The sequence below is a fragment of the Pipistrellus kuhlii genome, unplaced genomic scaffold, assembly GCF_014108245.1.
Source record: "Pipistrellus kuhlii isolate mPipKuh1 unplaced genomic scaffold, mPipKuh1.p scaffold_m20_p_19, whole genome shotgun sequence".
In the NCBI taxonomy this organism is placed as follows: Eukaryota; Metazoa; Chordata; class Mammalia; order Chiroptera; family Vespertilionidae; genus Pipistrellus; species Pipistrellus kuhlii.
In genome coordinates this window covers 20,742,228-20,759,981 of record NW_023425504.1, presented here as the reverse complement: position 1 = coordinate 20,759,981, position 17,754 = coordinate 20,742,228, and the positions used below count along the sequence as shown (strand labels likewise).

Sequence of the window (17,754 nt, the reverse complement as noted above, 5' to 3'; positions counted from 1 at the left end):
GGAGGGTGGGGAGAAGCACTGCGGTCTCCAGGGGGGCGGAGGAGCTGGCAGGCGGCGGGAGAGCGGCTACCGGGGTGCTCTAGACGCTCGGACTCTAGGGCTCTCGCCCGCTCGCTCTCCCGCCCCCCCCCGTTTCACTCTCCCGCTCCCCCTCGCACTCTCCCGCCTCCCTTTCGCCCTCCTGCCCCCCCCCTGCTCCCTCTCCCGCTCCCCCTCTCTCTCCCCGCTCCCCTTCTCACTCTCCGGCTCCCTCTTCTCACTCCCTCCCCCCCAAGCCAAGCGGCACTCTCCTCACCCTGCTCCCTGAAACTCCCTCTGGCTCCTTAACGGTCCCGGGCCGCGGGCAGCTCCGTGCCGCGGCGTCCTTACCGGAAGTGACTGAAGAGATACTTTTCATAGCTCCCAGATCCAGAAGCCCCCAGGTCCGCAGGACTTGGGGGGTGTGGGGGAGGGGGGGAGGGTGAGAGCTTTGGCCCTGGCGGAGGGGGCGGGCCTTCGAGACACCTTCGGAGCCACTGATTGGAGCTCCGCGGACGCCGGCCGGCGCGCGCGGGGGGAGAAAGGTGGTGGGAGACGGGATCCGGACGGATCCCGAAAGGGAGGGAAGGTGGTGACTGTGAGGGGCGGGGTGAGCTGGATGGGAAAAGAGGGGAGGAGGGAAAGAGGGATGGAGAAAGGGAGGAAGTCAGGAGTAAGGGAAAGGAGAATGGAAACTTTGCAAGAGATAAAGGAATAAGGAGTGGCAGTGGTGAGGGAAAGGAGTAACCCGAAGTGGATAAAAACAGCATACCACTACGTCTGCTGCTAGGGAGGAATGTCACGATAGGCTTGGGAAAACAGTTGAGATAGCGAGAAGGGGAGTTTTTGGTTTTGGTTGAGCTGTGAATTGTTTCTCTTATGTGAAGGACACCAATGACCTAATGAATAGGGTCTGAGTTTTTATATCTTTCTCAGTTATGCAGCTGCGAACCCTTTTTCCTTCTTACCAGGAGCATTTTATAAGATGGCAAGCCAAACTTAAGGATGCATTCTAAGGCTGACAAATAGGAAGGTAACTAACATACTCCCCCCCCCCCCCCGCAAATACACACACCCCACCCCACAATTCCCAGGACCACCCCGACCCATCAGCCATTAACCCAGTAGTATACAGACTAAACAAAGGCATTTAATTTTACTAAATCTTAGCTCATATACATTGTCTAGAAGGAGAGACTTAAGGAGAATATTGGTTAAAATATTAAAACAATATTTTCTATCATTGTATTCCACGACCCAAATTTTTGATTACTCATAAGAACAAACCTCTAAATTTTGCTAAATGGTAAACCTTGTAAATTTTATTTAACCTGAGAACTTTGGGAGTTTTTATTTAACCTGAGAACATTGCGAGGAGAGAACACAGTGTCAAACCTGTTGATTGTTCTAACTGGAGAAACATGCAACAAGCACGTATTGAAAGACTTTATATGCCAGAAGCTATGCAAGGCCCTGCCATTGAGGTAAGAGTGTTTCAAGACTAATTTCCATATACTACTATAACAGGTGTACAAACTGCTGCGGAAACAGGTGAAACAAGAAATTTGGGGGAATTTTGTAATGGAGTTTCACAGAAGAATTGACGTTCATGCTGGGTCTTAAAGCGGGGGTTGCCAAAAAGACGCGGACAAAGAAGGTAAAAGGCATTCTGGGCAGTGGGAAACAGGCAAAGGAGGGAGTTGTGAGAGGGCCTGGCCTAGTTATAGAAATATGGAAAGTGTAGTGGGGTTGGAATGTAGGATGTGTCTGGTTGGAAGGAAGGAAGGTGAGGCTCAAGAGTGCCTGGCACAAAAAGAGAAAAAAAACAAAAAACTTGGGGGTCTACACTGTAGGCTAGGATAAAAGCAGGGAAGTGACCGGATTGTGGGTGGAATAAAAGCAGTTTGTGCCCTAGCTGGTGTAGCTCTTAGTTAGAAAGTCGGCCCTCAGTCTGGGGTTTGATTCCTGGTGGAAGGCATGTTCCTGGATTGCAAGTTAGATCCCTGGTCGGCTGCATGCAGGAGGCAACCAACTGAGAAGTCTGACAGAGTTTCTCTCCTTCCCTCCCTCCCTTCCGTTGTCTCTAAAAATCCATGGGGGAGAGATAGGTCTATTGGAACCCTAAGAAGAAATAAATTTTCTAACTTTGTTTGCACAGGCTCTCTTTGTTCTTTTTTATTAGTAGTTTTTGTTGTTTTCACTTTGTTTTTGTCTTGGAAATTCCTTGGTTAAAATGCAAATCCTCCTAGAAAAGGTACCCCATTGGGCCATTATCACCTTTGTGCTGTTTGATGAGTCAGCTGAGAGCAAGGCTCTAATGGAACTTAGGCTCCTCGGCCACACACAAATAGGAAGATAGAGGCCTGAAAGGGGGAAGAGGGACTCCTGTCTGTTTTTAATGTACCATATGGTTCTTAGTGCCTAATGTGAGGTTGTAAACTCTTAAGACCAAGGAAGTTATCCCCAAACATTAAAACTTTGTTTATTTATTTATTTATTTATTTATTATTATTATTATTATTATTATTATTATTATTTTACTATGCTGCCATAAAAAAAGAAGGAATTCTCATCATTTGCAGCAACCTGGATGGAATTGGAGAACATCATGCTGAGTGAAATAAGCCAGTCAATGAAAGAGAAACACCACATGACCTCACTCATTTATGGATAATAAAGAACATTATAAACTGATGAACCAAAAGATAGATATAGAGACAGTAAAACAATAAGCAGACTGTCAAATTACAGCGAGGAGGGTAGGGAGATCTGGGAGAGATAATAGATCAACCGAAGGATTTGTATACATGCATATAAGTACAACCAATGGACACAAAACTTTGTTTATTTTGTCTCACATTTCTCAGGATGCTGAACATGTGTATATGTAGAGTAAATACTTATTGAATGGAATATTTCATTGAATGAGAATAAAATAATGCCATGGCTAATTTTTAGGATCATAAACAAGGTTGTTCTAATTCATGCGGTTATATTCCTAAAACGGGTATATGGATGGGTCAGCTGATAATGCCCTAAAAGTACCTCTATTAGGAGGATTTGCATTTTAACCAAGAACTTTGCAAAACAAACTGTGGGTCCTGTTCTAATTAATGAATTATATTCTTTGAAACGATGTATGGAAGTGCTAGCTATTTTTTAAATGACAAATATTAGTGTAACTGAAAGGAGCGGGCATAAAGATAAAAGAAAACTGGTTTGCCATACAAAGATAAACTTTTATAAGTAACATAAAGGATAGGCTTTGACCTGTTAATATTCAACTACATTCTAGTAATAATAGCTCCTAATCTGACATGGTTATCTAAATCCTTCACTTTCTGGAGTTGTGTGTTAGTTATGAAAGCACAGATCCTTGGCTCTTGAGCTCTAGTTTAATTTCAGTGGTCCAATAGTCCAACCTACTATTTAAGTTTTCTGTGAAATAGCCTCCAGTGAGTTTTGTGGAAAAAATATTTTTTCTTAGTGATTAATAATAATCTTCCTTTTGACACTTTATTGTCTCATTTTACTTTGTGACAGGTTAGTCCTCGGTAAATAGCACATCTTAATATGTGTATGTTATTTTGATAGTGATATTTACATTTTATGGCACAAACCAACTTAGATATTATATGATGTATGAGGACCAGAACTTTGTGTCTTTTTTTTTAAAATATATTTTATTGATTTTACACAGAGAGGAATTGAGAGAGACAGAGAGTCAGAAACGTTGATGAGAGAGAAACATCGACCAGCTGCCTCTTGCACCGCCCCCACTGGGGATGTGCCTGCAACCAAGGTACATGCCCTTGACCGGGGAATCGAACCCGGGACCTTTCAGTCCACAGGCCGATGCTCTATCCACTGAGCCAAACCGGTCCCGGCTGTGTCTTCTTGACCCCTTGGACCAATCTAAAGGAAAAAAAACCTCCCACCTTGCTTTATAAAACATCATTTGCTTCAAGAATCAACCAACTGAGGCTAGCTAAAACAAGTGTATATTCTATACACTCAATGTTAAACACATCCTCAACATAAAAATACGTTTTTCAAGTTTGAAATCACTGAAACCACAATAATGTAGACATGCGGTGTAGGACAACATACAATTATGGCCATTATCAGACTAAACCAGATTGGGCACTTACCACATATTCCATATATTAGAATCTTTCATTTTGTGAGTTCAATTCATACATTAGAAACAGTAATTAAACTTTACAATGCTGCCAAATGATTTATAGTTATTATTGGCCTTCTTTTAATCAAGTAAGTAAATGTGTAGGTACTTATAAAGGCAAAAATATGCATAAAGGAGGAAATAGGATGAGGGCCAGTTTTTCTAATTTCCATTCCTTTACTTCTGAAGTCATCTCTCTAAAAAGGCAGAGTGTAACCTGTTTCCCTGTTTTCATCAAGGGAATTCCCCAGAGTGGTTGATTCTTAGCCAGATGTCTCAGAGCAGGGGCTTGTCAAAAGGACAGACACTCCTGGAAGCCTTGTTCTCTATAAGATTTTTGATAAAAATAAGAGATACTGCTTGCTCAGAATACCAAGGATGTTTCTGCAGCCGAATTTGTTTACAACTGTGTCCAGAAAAACAAACAAACTTCTGGGTAAAAGGTGGCCCATGTTCTCTACTCACTTTTATGAAGGACCACTTTTGAAGCAGGGAAATATGGCAAAGGCCAACCAAGCAGTGATGAGATGAGAAACACTATATCATAATAAGGGCTTTGTTATGCTATCAACAGTCAACAGCCAGCTGCTGCTATGGGATGACTGGGGAGGCCAGAGTTTAGGCAAAGATGATCCAGCTACACAATGTGAACTGATCCTTTATCCATTCTGGAATTGCTTTATATAAAAAAAAATGAATAACAGCCGAAACCGGTTTGGCTCAGTGGATAGAGCGTCGGCCTGCGGACTGAAGGGTCCCGGGTTCGATTCCGGTCAAGGGCATGTACCTTGGCTGCGGGCATATCCCCAGTAGGGGGTGTGCAAGAGGCAGCTGATCGAAGACTCTCATTGATGTTTCTAGCTCTCTCTCTCCCTTCCTCTCTGTACAAAATCAATAAAATATATATTTAAAAAAAACACGAATAACAAATGCTGTGAAGCATCCATCTTATATAAAAACTGCTGTTTGAATTTTTAACCTTATTTGGCTTCTGTAAATGCTTGCTTGCTTAAATAATAAGGAATACAAGACTACTCCCTCTTCAGAGAGGCCATTATGCCTCCCCTGAACGAAATTATCAGTGCTGGCACCAGGCCAGGCCTTTGGTTGAGGTCTCAAGGCCCCAGCACATAGGGGCTCTTTAAGAACTTGCCAAGGAGGGCGGAAACACCCATATTTGGGAGACACGGAAGGTAAAAACATATAAATAGGGAAAATTCCTCCATGTTGGGACCCAGAATTTGAGAGACATTTTCCTCTGGACCCACACGTAATAAATATAAATATTGCTTGGTTCTTCTCCGGTTTTCTGGAACAGCTGAACCCTTAGTGCTCAGTAAACTGTAAATAAGCAACACAAATCTCATTTTTTAGAAAATCATGGCCGAAACCGGTTTGGCTCAGTGGTAGAGCGTCGGTCTGCGAACTGAAAAGTCCCAGGTTCGATTCTGGTCAGGGGCATGTACGCTGGTTGCAAACACATCCCCCGTAGGGGGTGTGCAAGAGGCAGCTGGTTGATGTTTCTAGCTCTCTATCTCTCTCCCTTCCTCTCTGTAAAAAATCAATAAAATATATATTTTTTAAAAATCATGTATCTTCTATGTAGAATTGTCTCATCTACTGAAGAACTACTGACTCAGGTACACCAACAACCATTTGAGGACTTAGTTGCTTAACTCAGATTTTATCTAAGGTCATACCCAGGAGCCATCTGGAAAGCAGATTTAAGGACCAACAGGGCCAGGTCATTTACCCTGGAGGTTTGGGAATGAGAGACTGAATCTGCCATAGATTAACTTCTTCCTTTGGTGCTGCCAAGCACTTGCTTATTATGGAACTTCTGGGCCTATTTTTAACCCTTTGTTCACTTTATCAATGATTATCGCAGTCCGTAAGCCCTCTCCCTGCTTAAAGGTTTGATCTTCAAATGACATTCAGCTTTTCTTTTTCTCAAGAGCAGGGCCAATTTAGGTTTAAATCTGTGGTTTCCAACTTTGACAGCACAACAGAATTGCCTGGGGAGCTTTAAAAAAAAACACTTTTGTTCAGGTCTGAACCTAGTCCAAGTAAATTAGAATCTCTGTGAGTAGGGTCTCAACTTTCAGTATTCTAAAGAGGCTATCTTGGTGTTTCTATGTAAACCAGAGTAGAGACCACAAATGAAGGTGAAGTAAGTACCATTGTGATTTGAATGGGGCTGATAAGCCTACTTTGTACTCCCTTTAATGCCTAAAATTTAAATTATTTATTCATTCCACTTGATTAAAAAATATTCTTCTCTAGGAATTATTTTTTTCAAGTGCTAATTAGCCAGGGAGAATCTGGTGGTAAACAAACAGAACTAGGAGTAGGCTTTGCAGGGGGCGGGGAGTGTAAAGTTACAGTGAAGGGAGGAAAGATTTCAGACAGTACATTTTTGCTAACTTCACAGTATTGCCTGGGGCAAATCCAACTTTGTGAACTAAATATTTAAGACCTAGTCAAATTTGACAGCTCATTTTATATAGCAAATTATCTTAGAAAGTTTAAATATTTTTATTTTATTTTAAATATATATATTTTATTGATTTTTTTTTACTGAGAGGAAGGGAGAGGGATAGAGAGCTAGAAACATCGATGAGAGAGAGAAACATCGACCAGTTGCCTCCTGCACACCCCCCACCAGGGATGTGCCCGCACCCAATGTACATGCCCTTGATCGGAATAGAATCTGGGACCCTTCAGTCCGAAGACCGACACTCTATCCACTGAGCCAAACCGGTTTCGGCTTAAATATTTTCACAAAGCAAAACAAAGAGCAGACATTAAGAGTGTAGGTTTGGAACTATCCATAAATGCCCAACTTCTGAACTATTACCATATGGATGTTTCTATTGCCAAATGATCCGTTTTCCCTGATTCTATTAAATGTTCTTCATTACCACCAATAGCGTTATTTCTCGTGCCAATTCATTTGGTCATTCCACAAAAATGTATTGAGCAACTAACTACTCTAGGCAAAGCATGGTGCTAGATGTCACAAGGGGATACAGAACTATACAAAATTCCATTTCCAATTGATTTTACAGGTTTTACAGACATTTTCACACAGTCTTATTTTGTCCTCATAGTCACAGTGTGAGATAGGTCAAAGCCATCCCCATTTTACAGGTGAGAAACGGGCTCAGGGAAGGAGGTTAAAAGGACTGATCAAAGACACAAAGCCCACAGACTTAAACCAAATCTATTTTTTTCTAATTCCAAATACAGTACTTCTCATACTTGACAATTTAGTAAGCAGACATGCCAAAAAATTGTCTCAAATAATAGACAAGTTAGGAAAAGATGTTCAGAGCCCCACTCACTAGGAGAAAAAAAAAGAGGACCCATAAAATAACTCCTTTATTGAGATGAGCCAAATCACAGTGTCCAAAAGGAGGCCAAAGCTTGGGTTCAGTCCAGGCCATCCTTAAGCTGGAAGGACACAGCAGCAAGTATACATTCAAGGAAACAGTGGTGCCCTGGCCGGGTCGCTCAGTGGTTAGAGTATCATCCCCTTCTCGACCAAAGGGTCTCAGGTTCAATTCCTGGTCAAGGGCATGTACCTAAGTTGCAAGTTCAATCCTGGCCCAGTGGGAGCTCCTGTGGGCGGCAGCAAATCAATGTCTCTCATATTGATGCTTCTCTCTCCCCCTCCCTCCCTCCCTTTCACTGTCTCTAAAATCCATTCTCTCTAAAAAACTCAATGGAAAAAAATATCTTTGGGTGAGGGTTAACAACAACAAAAAAGGAGTCAGTGGCAATTTGGCTCTAGGAAATCTGTGGGTTCTCTGGCTGGATACTCAGCCATTGGCTGATCTCCACCGGGTGTAGAAATCAGCTCCTTCTACTAGCCAAATCCAGGCAAACATTGGATAAACACTGCCTGAGGACCCATTATGATCCAGTCACTGGGCATAAAGACAACCCTTGACCTCAAACCATTCTCAATTGGCCTAGTGGGTGAGGAAGACAGTTAACAGGACCCAGAGATAAAAGCTGCTAGGAACCCAGAAAGAGATACCTGCACAAATGTAAGGTGGGTAGAGGAAGGGTAGGAGTCAGAAGAGTTTCCTGAGAGTAGTTCAGTTTAAATCCCTGAAGATAAGTGGGAATTAGCCAGGCTAGGGGTGTAGGAGGGAGCAGGGGGCACAAAGAAGGAAATCAGGGAGCATGATTAAATCCTTAAGGTGAGGGAGAATGAATAAGGCATATTCAGGAAATTTCTTTCTTTTTAAAAAAAAAATATATATTTTCATTGATTTTTTGCAGAGAGAAAGGGAGAGAGATAGAGAGCTAGAAACGTCGATAGAGAGCTAGAGAAACATCGACCAGCTGCCTCTTGCACATCCCCTACTGGGAATGTGCCTGCAACCACCAGAATCGAACCTGGGACTTTTCAGTCTGCAGACCCACGCTTTACCACTGAGCCAAACCGGTTTTGGCCATATTCAGGAAATTTCAAGGAGACTATTTCTCAGGGAATAGTTTCATTCTTTTTTTGTTGTTGTTGTTTCTTTTTTTTATTTCAAGAAAAAGATTTTAAATATAATAATGTTGCATGTAATAAACCTTAAAATTTCAAGAAACATGATCTTAAATATAATATTACATGCAATAAACATTAATATCTCAAGAAAAACTTTTAAATATGTTACATGTAATAAACATCAAATCAAAAAAAAAAATGATCTTACATATAATATTACATGCAACAAACATTAATATTTAAAGAATAAAAGGATTTTAAGTATATTAATATCAAAACTGTACCAACATAGTATGCTATTTCATGTAGGAAATATTAAAAATCTGCAAGTAACAGGATTACTTCTATTATATTCTGGTATATTTTTCCCCTTTGGCTCTATTTTTATTCATCACTTTATGTTGTTCATTATATTCCACAAATGAGTGAGATCATATAATATTTATCTTTCTCTATCGGGGTTATTTTGCTTAGCATGATGCTTTTAAAGTCTATTTTGTCAGATGTGAGTATTGCTACTCCAGCTTTTTTTTCTTTTACATTTCCATGAAAAAAAAAATTCCATCCCTTCACTTTCATCCTGTTTGTGTTTTTGTTTTGAGGTGGGTCTCTTGAAGACAACATAGAGTTGGGTCATGTTTTTGTATCCATTCAACTATCCTACACCTTTTGATTAGAGCATTTAATCCATTTACGTTTAGGATTATTATTGAGGTACTTATTTATAGCCATTTTAATTCTGTATGTGGGGGTTTCTCTTTCTCTTTCTTCTCAGCAATCCCTTACAGCAATTCCTTTAGCATTTCTTATAAAGCTGGCTTTCATTCTTAACCAGGAACTTGGGAGTGCTAAGAGGAAAATAAAGGCAGCATCCCAGTCTCAAATCCTGTAATGTAAGTGATTTTCTTTTCTTTAAAAAAATGGATTTTAATTATTTTAGAGAGAGAGAGGAATGAAGAGTAAGAGGGAGAGAGAGAAAAACATGGATAGGTTGCATCCTCCAGGCACCCCAACCTGGGGTGGAACTCACAACCTTTTGGTACATGGGATTGCACTCAACCAACTGAGCCACAACAGCCAGAGCTATAAAGCAGTAATTTTCAACCTTTTTCATCTCATGGCACACATAAACTAATTACTAAACTTCTGCAGCACATCAAAAATAATTGTTTTTTTGCCTATCTGACAAAAAATAGGTATGATTTTGATGATTTGCAAAAAAATATAGTAATTACGTACCTACCCTTTTTGCTCCAAAGTGATTTTTATTTTTTATTTTTCCCCATCATCTTTTATCCCCTCTCTGCCCTCTTCTACCTCCACCTACTCCCTTCCACCCCCACCATCACACACTAATGTCTGTGTCCCTGAGTTCTCTCATTGTTTTTTTCTTCTCAATCTTCCCACTCCACCCCCACCCCCAGTTGTCTGCCTGCTCTCTATCACGAGTCTGTCTCTATTTTGCTTGGTGGTTCAGTGTGCTCATTAAATTCCACATATGAGTGAAATCATATGGTACTTGTCTTTCTCTGACTGGCTTATTTCACTTAGCATAATATTCTCCAGGTCCATTCATGCTGTCGAAAAGGGTAAAATTTTCTTCCTTTTTATAGCAGAGTAGTATAGTATACTATTGTATAAAGGTACCATAGCTTTGTTTATCCACTTATCTACTGATGGACATTTGGGCTGTTTCCAGATCTTGGCTATTGTAAATACATAGGGGTACATATATTCTTTTGAATTAGTGTTTTTGGCTTCTTTGGATAAATTCCCAGAAGTCAGGAATCAGTGGGTCATAAGGCAGTTCCATTTTTAAAATTTTGAGGTAACTTCATACTGCTTTCCACAATGGCTGCATACCCACCAACAGTGCTCCAAGTTTCCCTTTTCTCCACATTCTTGCCAACACTTATTATTTGTTGATTTATTGATGGTAGCCATTCTGACAGGTGTGAGGTAGTATGTCATTATGATTTTATTTTTCTTGAAGACTGTGTACAGGATGCTATGTTTGTTTGTTTTTGCTTGCCTTAATATATTTGTATTGAGAGAGGAAGGGAGAGGGATAGAGAGATACAAACATCAATAATGAGAGAGGAACATCATTGCTCAGCTGCCTCCTGCATGCCCCCCTAGCCGGGATCTAGCCTCTAATCCTGGCATGTTCTCTGACGAGGAGTTGAACCAGCAACCTCTTGGTTCCTGGGTTGATGCTCAACCGCTGAGCCACACCAGCCAGGCTCATTGTGGTTTTAATTTGCCATCTCTGCTGATTAGTGACATCGAGCATCCTTTCATATGTTTATTGGTCATCGGTATGTCCTCTTTGGAGAAGTGTCTATTCAGGTCCTTTGCCATTTTTTAAAATAAATTTTTATTGTTCATATTATTACAAATGTTCCTTCCCCCCCTCCATTGCTCTCCTCCATCAGTTTCCCACCCCACCCTCTGCCCTTTCCCCACCCCCCATTGTCCTCATCCATAGGTTCACAGTTTATGTTCAGTCTCTTCCCACGCCCCCCTCTCCCCTTTTCCCCAAGAATAGTCAGTTCACTCCTCTTCCATACCTCTGATTCTATTATATTCAACAGTTACTATTGTTCATCAGATTTTTTTAAAAATTTCCTTGGTTTTTAGATTCACTTGTTGATAGTTACATATTTGTTGTTCATAATTTTTATCTTTGTTTAGTTTCTCTTCTGAAAGAACCCCCTTCAACAATTCATATAATTCTGGTTTAGTGTTGATGAACTCCTTTAGCTTTTTTTTTTTATTAGTGAAGCTCTTTATCTGACCTTCGATTCTGAGTGATAGCTTTGCTGGATAGATTATCTTTAGCTGTAGGTTCTTACTATTCATCACCTTGAATATTTCTTGCCATTCCCGTCTGGCCTGCATGGTTTCTGTTGAGAAATCAGCTGACAATCGTATAGGTGCTCCTTTATAGGTAACTACCTGCTTTGCTCTTGCTGCTTTTAATATTCTCTCTTTGTCTTTTGCTCTTGGAATTTTAATTATGATTTGTCTTGGTGTGGTCCTCTTTGGATTCCCTTTATTTGGAGTTCTGTGCACTTCCTGGACTTGTAAGTCTAATTCTTTCACCGAGTGGGGGAAGTTTTCTGTCACTATTTCTTTCAGTATGTTTTTGATATCTTGCTCTCTCTCATCTTCTAGGACCCCCATAATTCTGATTGTTAATCCATTGCAAGTTTATTCTTGTGAGAGATGTAGGAAGATGGTCTAGTTTCATTTTTTTGCACATATCTGTCCTATTTTTTGGTTCGCTTGAAGTTGTCCCAGAGGTTTCTTACATTATCTTCAATTTTCTGGATTCTCTTGCCTTCTAGCTTCTGTGGAGGAGGGTCTTCTGGCTCTTTATGTTCCAAATCTTTGACTTGATTCTTGCGATCTTCCATTCTGTTTTTAGGACTCTGTATAATATATATATTTTTAATTTCAGACAATGTATTCTTTATTTCTTGTTGATCCCTTATCATTTCTTGATGATTCCTTATTAATTCTAGTTGATCCCTTTTCATATCCTCATAGGTCTTATCGACCTTTTCTAGGAAATTCTTGAAAAATTTTATAAGTGTAGATTTGAACTCTATATCTAGTCGCTTTTTGTCCTCCATTTCTTTCGTTTGTGATCTATTTCATTGTCTCAGCATTTTCACAGCTTCCCTGATGGGGCGGAGTTTCAGGGTGGAGCCTATAGCCTTGGCTTCCGTCAGCCCCGCCCTATGCGGTTCCTGAGTCTCAGTAAGCCCCAGGGTCCTTCAGTACTCACTGCAAGCACCTCTGAGAGAAAGGTACCCTTGATTTTCACCTGCTACCAAACAGTCTAGGCTCTCCCCCAATGAGCCCGGAACTGGGGTTCAGTTCAGTTGGAAGTGGAGTTGGAGGTGTCGTTCAGAGCAGTCTGGAGCTTTTGTTTCCTTCCCGCCAGGGCAATCCCGTGGCACAGCCAACCATCCCTTCTCTGCCCACAATGTGCCAATGTGTGCGCCTCCGGGACCTCCTTTTGCTGCTCCCCCGGGGTTCTGCCTTACAGCCCAGCTCCCTGGGTCCCCGGGGTCTGGCCTAGAACTGGTGTTCAGAGCAGTCAGAACTGGGGCCAGTCGGAGCTTTTATCTCCTTCCCATTAGGGAACGCCAGCCAGACACTCAGTCGCCCTTCCTCTTTGGCTCTGTCTTCTCCGAGCGCGCCACATGTCTCCGTACCTTAGGCTTTTACAGCTCCTCCGCTCTTCCTTCTGGTTTTCTCCTTGCTTCTCGTTGTAGAATTTCCAGTCAGTGGACTTTCCTGTAGTTCTGGGTAATGTCCATTTTATATTTTAGTTGTATTTTATTGAAATTGTTGTGTGCGGCTGCGGCTAGGTGTTTACCTGTGCAGCCATCTTGGATTCTCCACTTTTATTTATTTATTTATTTATTTTTTGGTGTTGAATTTTCTAAGTTCTTTATAAATTTTGGATATTAACCCCTTATCAGATGTATCGTTAGCGAATATGTTCTCCCATTTAGTGGTTTGTCTTTTCATTCTGTTGATGGTTTCCTTTGCTGTGCAAAAACTCTTTAGTTTGATGTAGTTCCATTTGTTTATTTTTCTTTTGTTTCCCTTGCCCAAGGAGATATATCAGAAAAAATACGGCTGTGAGAAATGCCTGAGATTTTACTGCCTGTGTTTTCATCTAAGTTTTTTATGGCTTCCAGTCCAGCATTTAAGTTGTTAATCCATTGCAAGTTTATTCTTGTGAGAGATGTAAGAAGATGGTCTAGTTTCATTTTTTTGCACATATCTGTCCTATTTTTCCAACATCATTTATTGAAAAGACTATCTTTAGTTCCTTGTATGTTTTTGCCTTCTTTTTCAAGTATTAATTGACCATAAAGGCATGGATTTATTTCTGGAGTCTTTATTCTGTTCTGTAGATCTATATGTCTGTTTTATGCCAGTACCATGCAGTTTTGATGACTATGGCCTTGTAGTATAGTTTGATATCAGGTAGGGTGAATCTTCCAACTTTGTTATGTTCTTCTTTCTTAAGATTGCCATTGCTATTGTGGTTCCATGCAAATTTTTAATAATATTAGTATATTTTTATTGATTTTATTGATTTCAGAGAGGAAGGGAGAGGGAGAAAGAGATAGAAACATCAATGATGAGAATCATTGATCAGCTGCCTCCTGCACACTTCCTATAGGGCATGTGCCCTGATTGGAATCAAACTGTGACCTTCTGGTTCATAGGTCAACTCTCAGCCACCAAGCCACAATGGCCAGAAGATTCCATACAAATTTTTGAAGCATTTATTCTAGTTCTGTGAAATACTCCATTGGTATCTGTGAAATGCATTTGTAGCTGCTTATCCTATCTAATGAAAGGGTTATATACAAATTAACAATCCATAATAGATATGGTGGCACCCAGTCCCGTCAGCCCCACCAGAGTCCCCCAGTCCTGGGGGGAGGGGGGCGGCCACTGAGAGTGGGGAGTGTGAGACGTCTGGGGGAATGCTTGCTTTGTCACCATGGCAATGAGGCAAAAGTTCTGCCTGACCGCAGAGGGCTTCTGGGCAGCGGCTAAGGGTCAGAGTGGTCGGTGCAGGATGCTTGCATTGTTGTCATGGCAACAAGGCAAGCGCCCCACCCCAGCTATGGAGGGCCTCTGGACTATGGAGAACATCTGGGCAGTGGGCACAGAGCAGCCAGGCCCCACAGAGAGCTACTAGTGCATGTATTCGTGTGCAGGATTATGAGTACCTGTATATGAGGATTTCTGGTACCAAGAATTAACCAATCAGCCCTGGCTGGTGTGGCCCATGTACTGGAGGATCCTGGGTTCCATTACCAGTCAAGGGCACCTATGTGGGTTGTAGGTTTGGTCCTTGGCCCTGGTTTGGGAGGCAACCAATCAATGTATCTCTCTCACATTAATATTTCTCTCTTTCACCGAAACCGGTTTGGCTCAGTGGATAGAGCGTCAGCCTGTGGACTGAAAGGTCCCGGGTTCGATTCTAGTCAAGGGCATGTACCTGGGTTGTGGGCACATCCCCAGTAGAAGGTGTGCAAGAGGCAGCTGATCGATGATTTTCTCTCCTCAATGTTTCTAACTCTCTATCCCTCTCCTTTCCTCTTTGTAAAAATCAATAAATTACATTAAAAAAATATTTCTCTCTTTCCACCTCTCCCATCCTTTCACTCTCTCTAAAGAAAAGTCAATGGGGGAGAAAAAGGAATTGACTTGTCAGTTGCCCTCATTTTGCCACATGACCAATAAGATGCAACTCTAGCCCTAACCAGTTTGGCTCAGTGGACAGACTGTTAGCCTGTGGACCAAAGGGTCTTGGGTTTGATTCCGGTCAGGAGCAGGCTCTTCCCCTGATCTGGGTCCTGGCCAGGGCTTGTGCAGGAGGCAACCAATTGATGTGTTTCTCTTACATCAATTTTTCTGTCTTTCCTGTGCTACGCCAGCACAGCAAAGGGTTCGGCGAGCCTAAAGGAGGCCTGGCGAAGGATGAAGAAAAGATAGACAAAGAGAATAAGCTGGGTCTAGACTCTATGTGGATCTTCTGTGCCTGGCTGAGATCACAGAACAGATCTAGAAGGCAAGCTGAGGCTTTGTTTTATAGTCAGAGGTAAACAAAGTAGTGATCACCATAGTTACAGTGTTCTTATGAGTTTCACTTGTTTTGGCAGCACTTGCTGCATCTCCCACAGCCCATTAGCTACCCAGGAATGATCTAGGGAGCTTCATAAGGTCAAGCTTAATTATGCTAAGAGGGCTGTACCCTCTAAGCTGGGACTTGTTTGTGGCTTTGCTAGCAGATCAGTTTGAGGCTTAACCCTATAACTGCTCCCTACACTTTCCCTCTCCCAGTTTTCCAAAAAAAACCAAAAACAAAAACAAAAACAAAACCAACAACAACAACAAAAAAAAAAACAATGGAAAGATATCCTTGGGTGAGGATCAATAACAACAAAAAAAGATGCAACTCTATCATATAACCTACATATTTATGATTTAAATCATGGTATTTACACTGGTTGGCAATTGTGTTTGGCTGTTGTCATTTTTTAAAATTTATTTAACAATCTAAGGAAAAGAGGTCAGTGTCCTTGACTAAATAGTTGGGTATTGCATGTTTTAAAAAGTCTTTTAGCACACCAGTTGAAAATTGCTACCTTAAAATAATTCCTAGGCCTCTTAGCACCAGGCCTTACTCCTATATCCTACATACTGTTGGAGCTGTGGCTACTGGTAATAATTCTTTTTTTAAAATAGGTGTTTATTGATTATTTTAGAGATGGAAACATCCATGAGAGAGAAACATTGATCATCTGCCTCCTGCATGCCCCCTGCTGGAATCGAGCCTGCAACCTGGGCATGTGCTCTGACCAGGAATCTAAGGGAGGCCTCTTGGTTCATAGGTCAACACTTAACCACTGAGCTGCACCAGCTGGGCTACTGGTAATAATTTTTGCTTTAAGCCATACTAGTTCAGGAATTGGACTTACAGATTGGGCTTATCCTTAGATATAGGAGCTCAGAATCACAATGGCAGGATTCGGGGGAGGGGGGTGTACTTATGAGTCATGGGAAATAAGTTAATGAGAAAGAAGTGAGATAATAGAAATAAACATATGACCAAGACTGGATAATGCTATAGATATTCATATGAATAAGATCAGGGTTTGGGAATGATGGTCAATGGGCCAAACACAGCAGTTTCCTGTTTTTTTTAAATAATTTTTATTGGAACACTGCCATCCTCATTCATCTACATATTTTCTGTGGCTGCTTTTGTGTTAAAACAACAGAATTCAGTAGTTGTCAGACACCTTAAGGCCCAAAGAGCCAAAAATATTTCCTATTTAGTCTTTTACAGAAAAAAAAAATGCTGACCCTTGCCAAACATGCTAAGGATTTCTGTTCCTAGTGTGAATGAGCATACTACAAACTTCAAAGAGTGGGAAAAGAATATTATTTGACAGAATGGCTAAATAAATTGTGGTGTATTCACACAATGAAATATTATACAGCACTGAAAAATGAATTCCAACTACATGCATAAATCACAGAAATAATGTAACATGGAAAAAGCAAATCACAGAAGAATATATATGATTCTTTAAAAATATTTTTTTTATTTCAGCCTAAACCAGTTTGGCTCAATGGATAAAGCGTCGGCTTGGGGACTGAAGGGTCCCGGGTTCGATTCCAGTCAAGGGCATATACCTTGGTTGCGGGCATATCCCCAGTAGGGGGTGTGCAAGAGGCAGCTGATCGATGACTCTCTCTCATCAATGTTTCTAGCTCGCTATCTCTCTGTACAAAATCATCCCTTCCTCTCTGTACAAAATCAATAAAATATATTAAAAATATAAATAAATAAATAAATAAATAAATAAATAAATAAAAATATTTTTTTATTTCAGAGAGGGAGAGAGAGATAGAATTATCAATGATGAGAGAGAATCATTGTTAGGCTGCTTCCTGTATGCCCCACATCAAGGATCAAGCCCAGAACCCAGGGATGTGCCCTTGAATAGAATTGAACCTGGGATCCTTTAGTCCGCAGGCTGAAGCTCTATCCACTTAGACAAACCAGTCAGGGCAGAATTTGATACGATTTGATAACTTTATTGTAAAGCTCAAAAGTAAGAAAAACTTGTGGATATACATAGTAAAACTATTAAAATTTATAAGGGAAATAATAAACACAAAATTCAGGATAGGAGATTGATTGATCTGCAGGAAGCAAGGGGGGAGAATTTAGGTGGATTCAAAAGCACTGGTAGTGTTCTAGTTCTTAAGCTGACGATGGGTTCATGGAGGTTTGTTTTATTATTATAAACCACATGTCACAAATATTCCTTTGTAAGTATTAAAATTATATAATTAAAAGTTTTTAAAAGTCAAAGTTAAACTCTGGAGCATAGCAGTTTGGGAAAAGAATAGATGTCAGGGATGGCAAGTGACAACTAAGACTGATTTTCAGCGCATTTAAGAATTTTTTGTGGGTTTTCTGAAATTATTT

The 17,754-nt window shown here is 40.8% G+C and overlaps 1 protein-coding gene across 8 annotated transcripts in view; it reads right to left on the bottom strand.

The window, feature by feature from the left end:
• Positions 1–17,754, bottom strand: part of CUL4B (cullin 4B) — a 77,692-nt gene that overhangs the window by 50,040 nt on the left and 9,898 nt on the right. For 2 of the 8 annotated variants that reach the window (XM_036443299.2, XM_036443300.2), the window contains exon 1: positions 370–519. The exons of 3 other annotated variants lie outside the window; for them this stretch is intronic. In XM_036443299.2, coding sequence (XP_036299192.1) covers positions 370–397 — 28 coding nt within the window. In that variant the 5' untranslated portion in view covers positions 398–519. Of the gene's footprint in view, positions 1–295; positions 520–17,754 lie in introns of those variants that run through there. 3 more of the 8 variants (XM_045583562.1, XM_036443302.2, XM_045583559.1) reach the window with 3 other exon arrangements.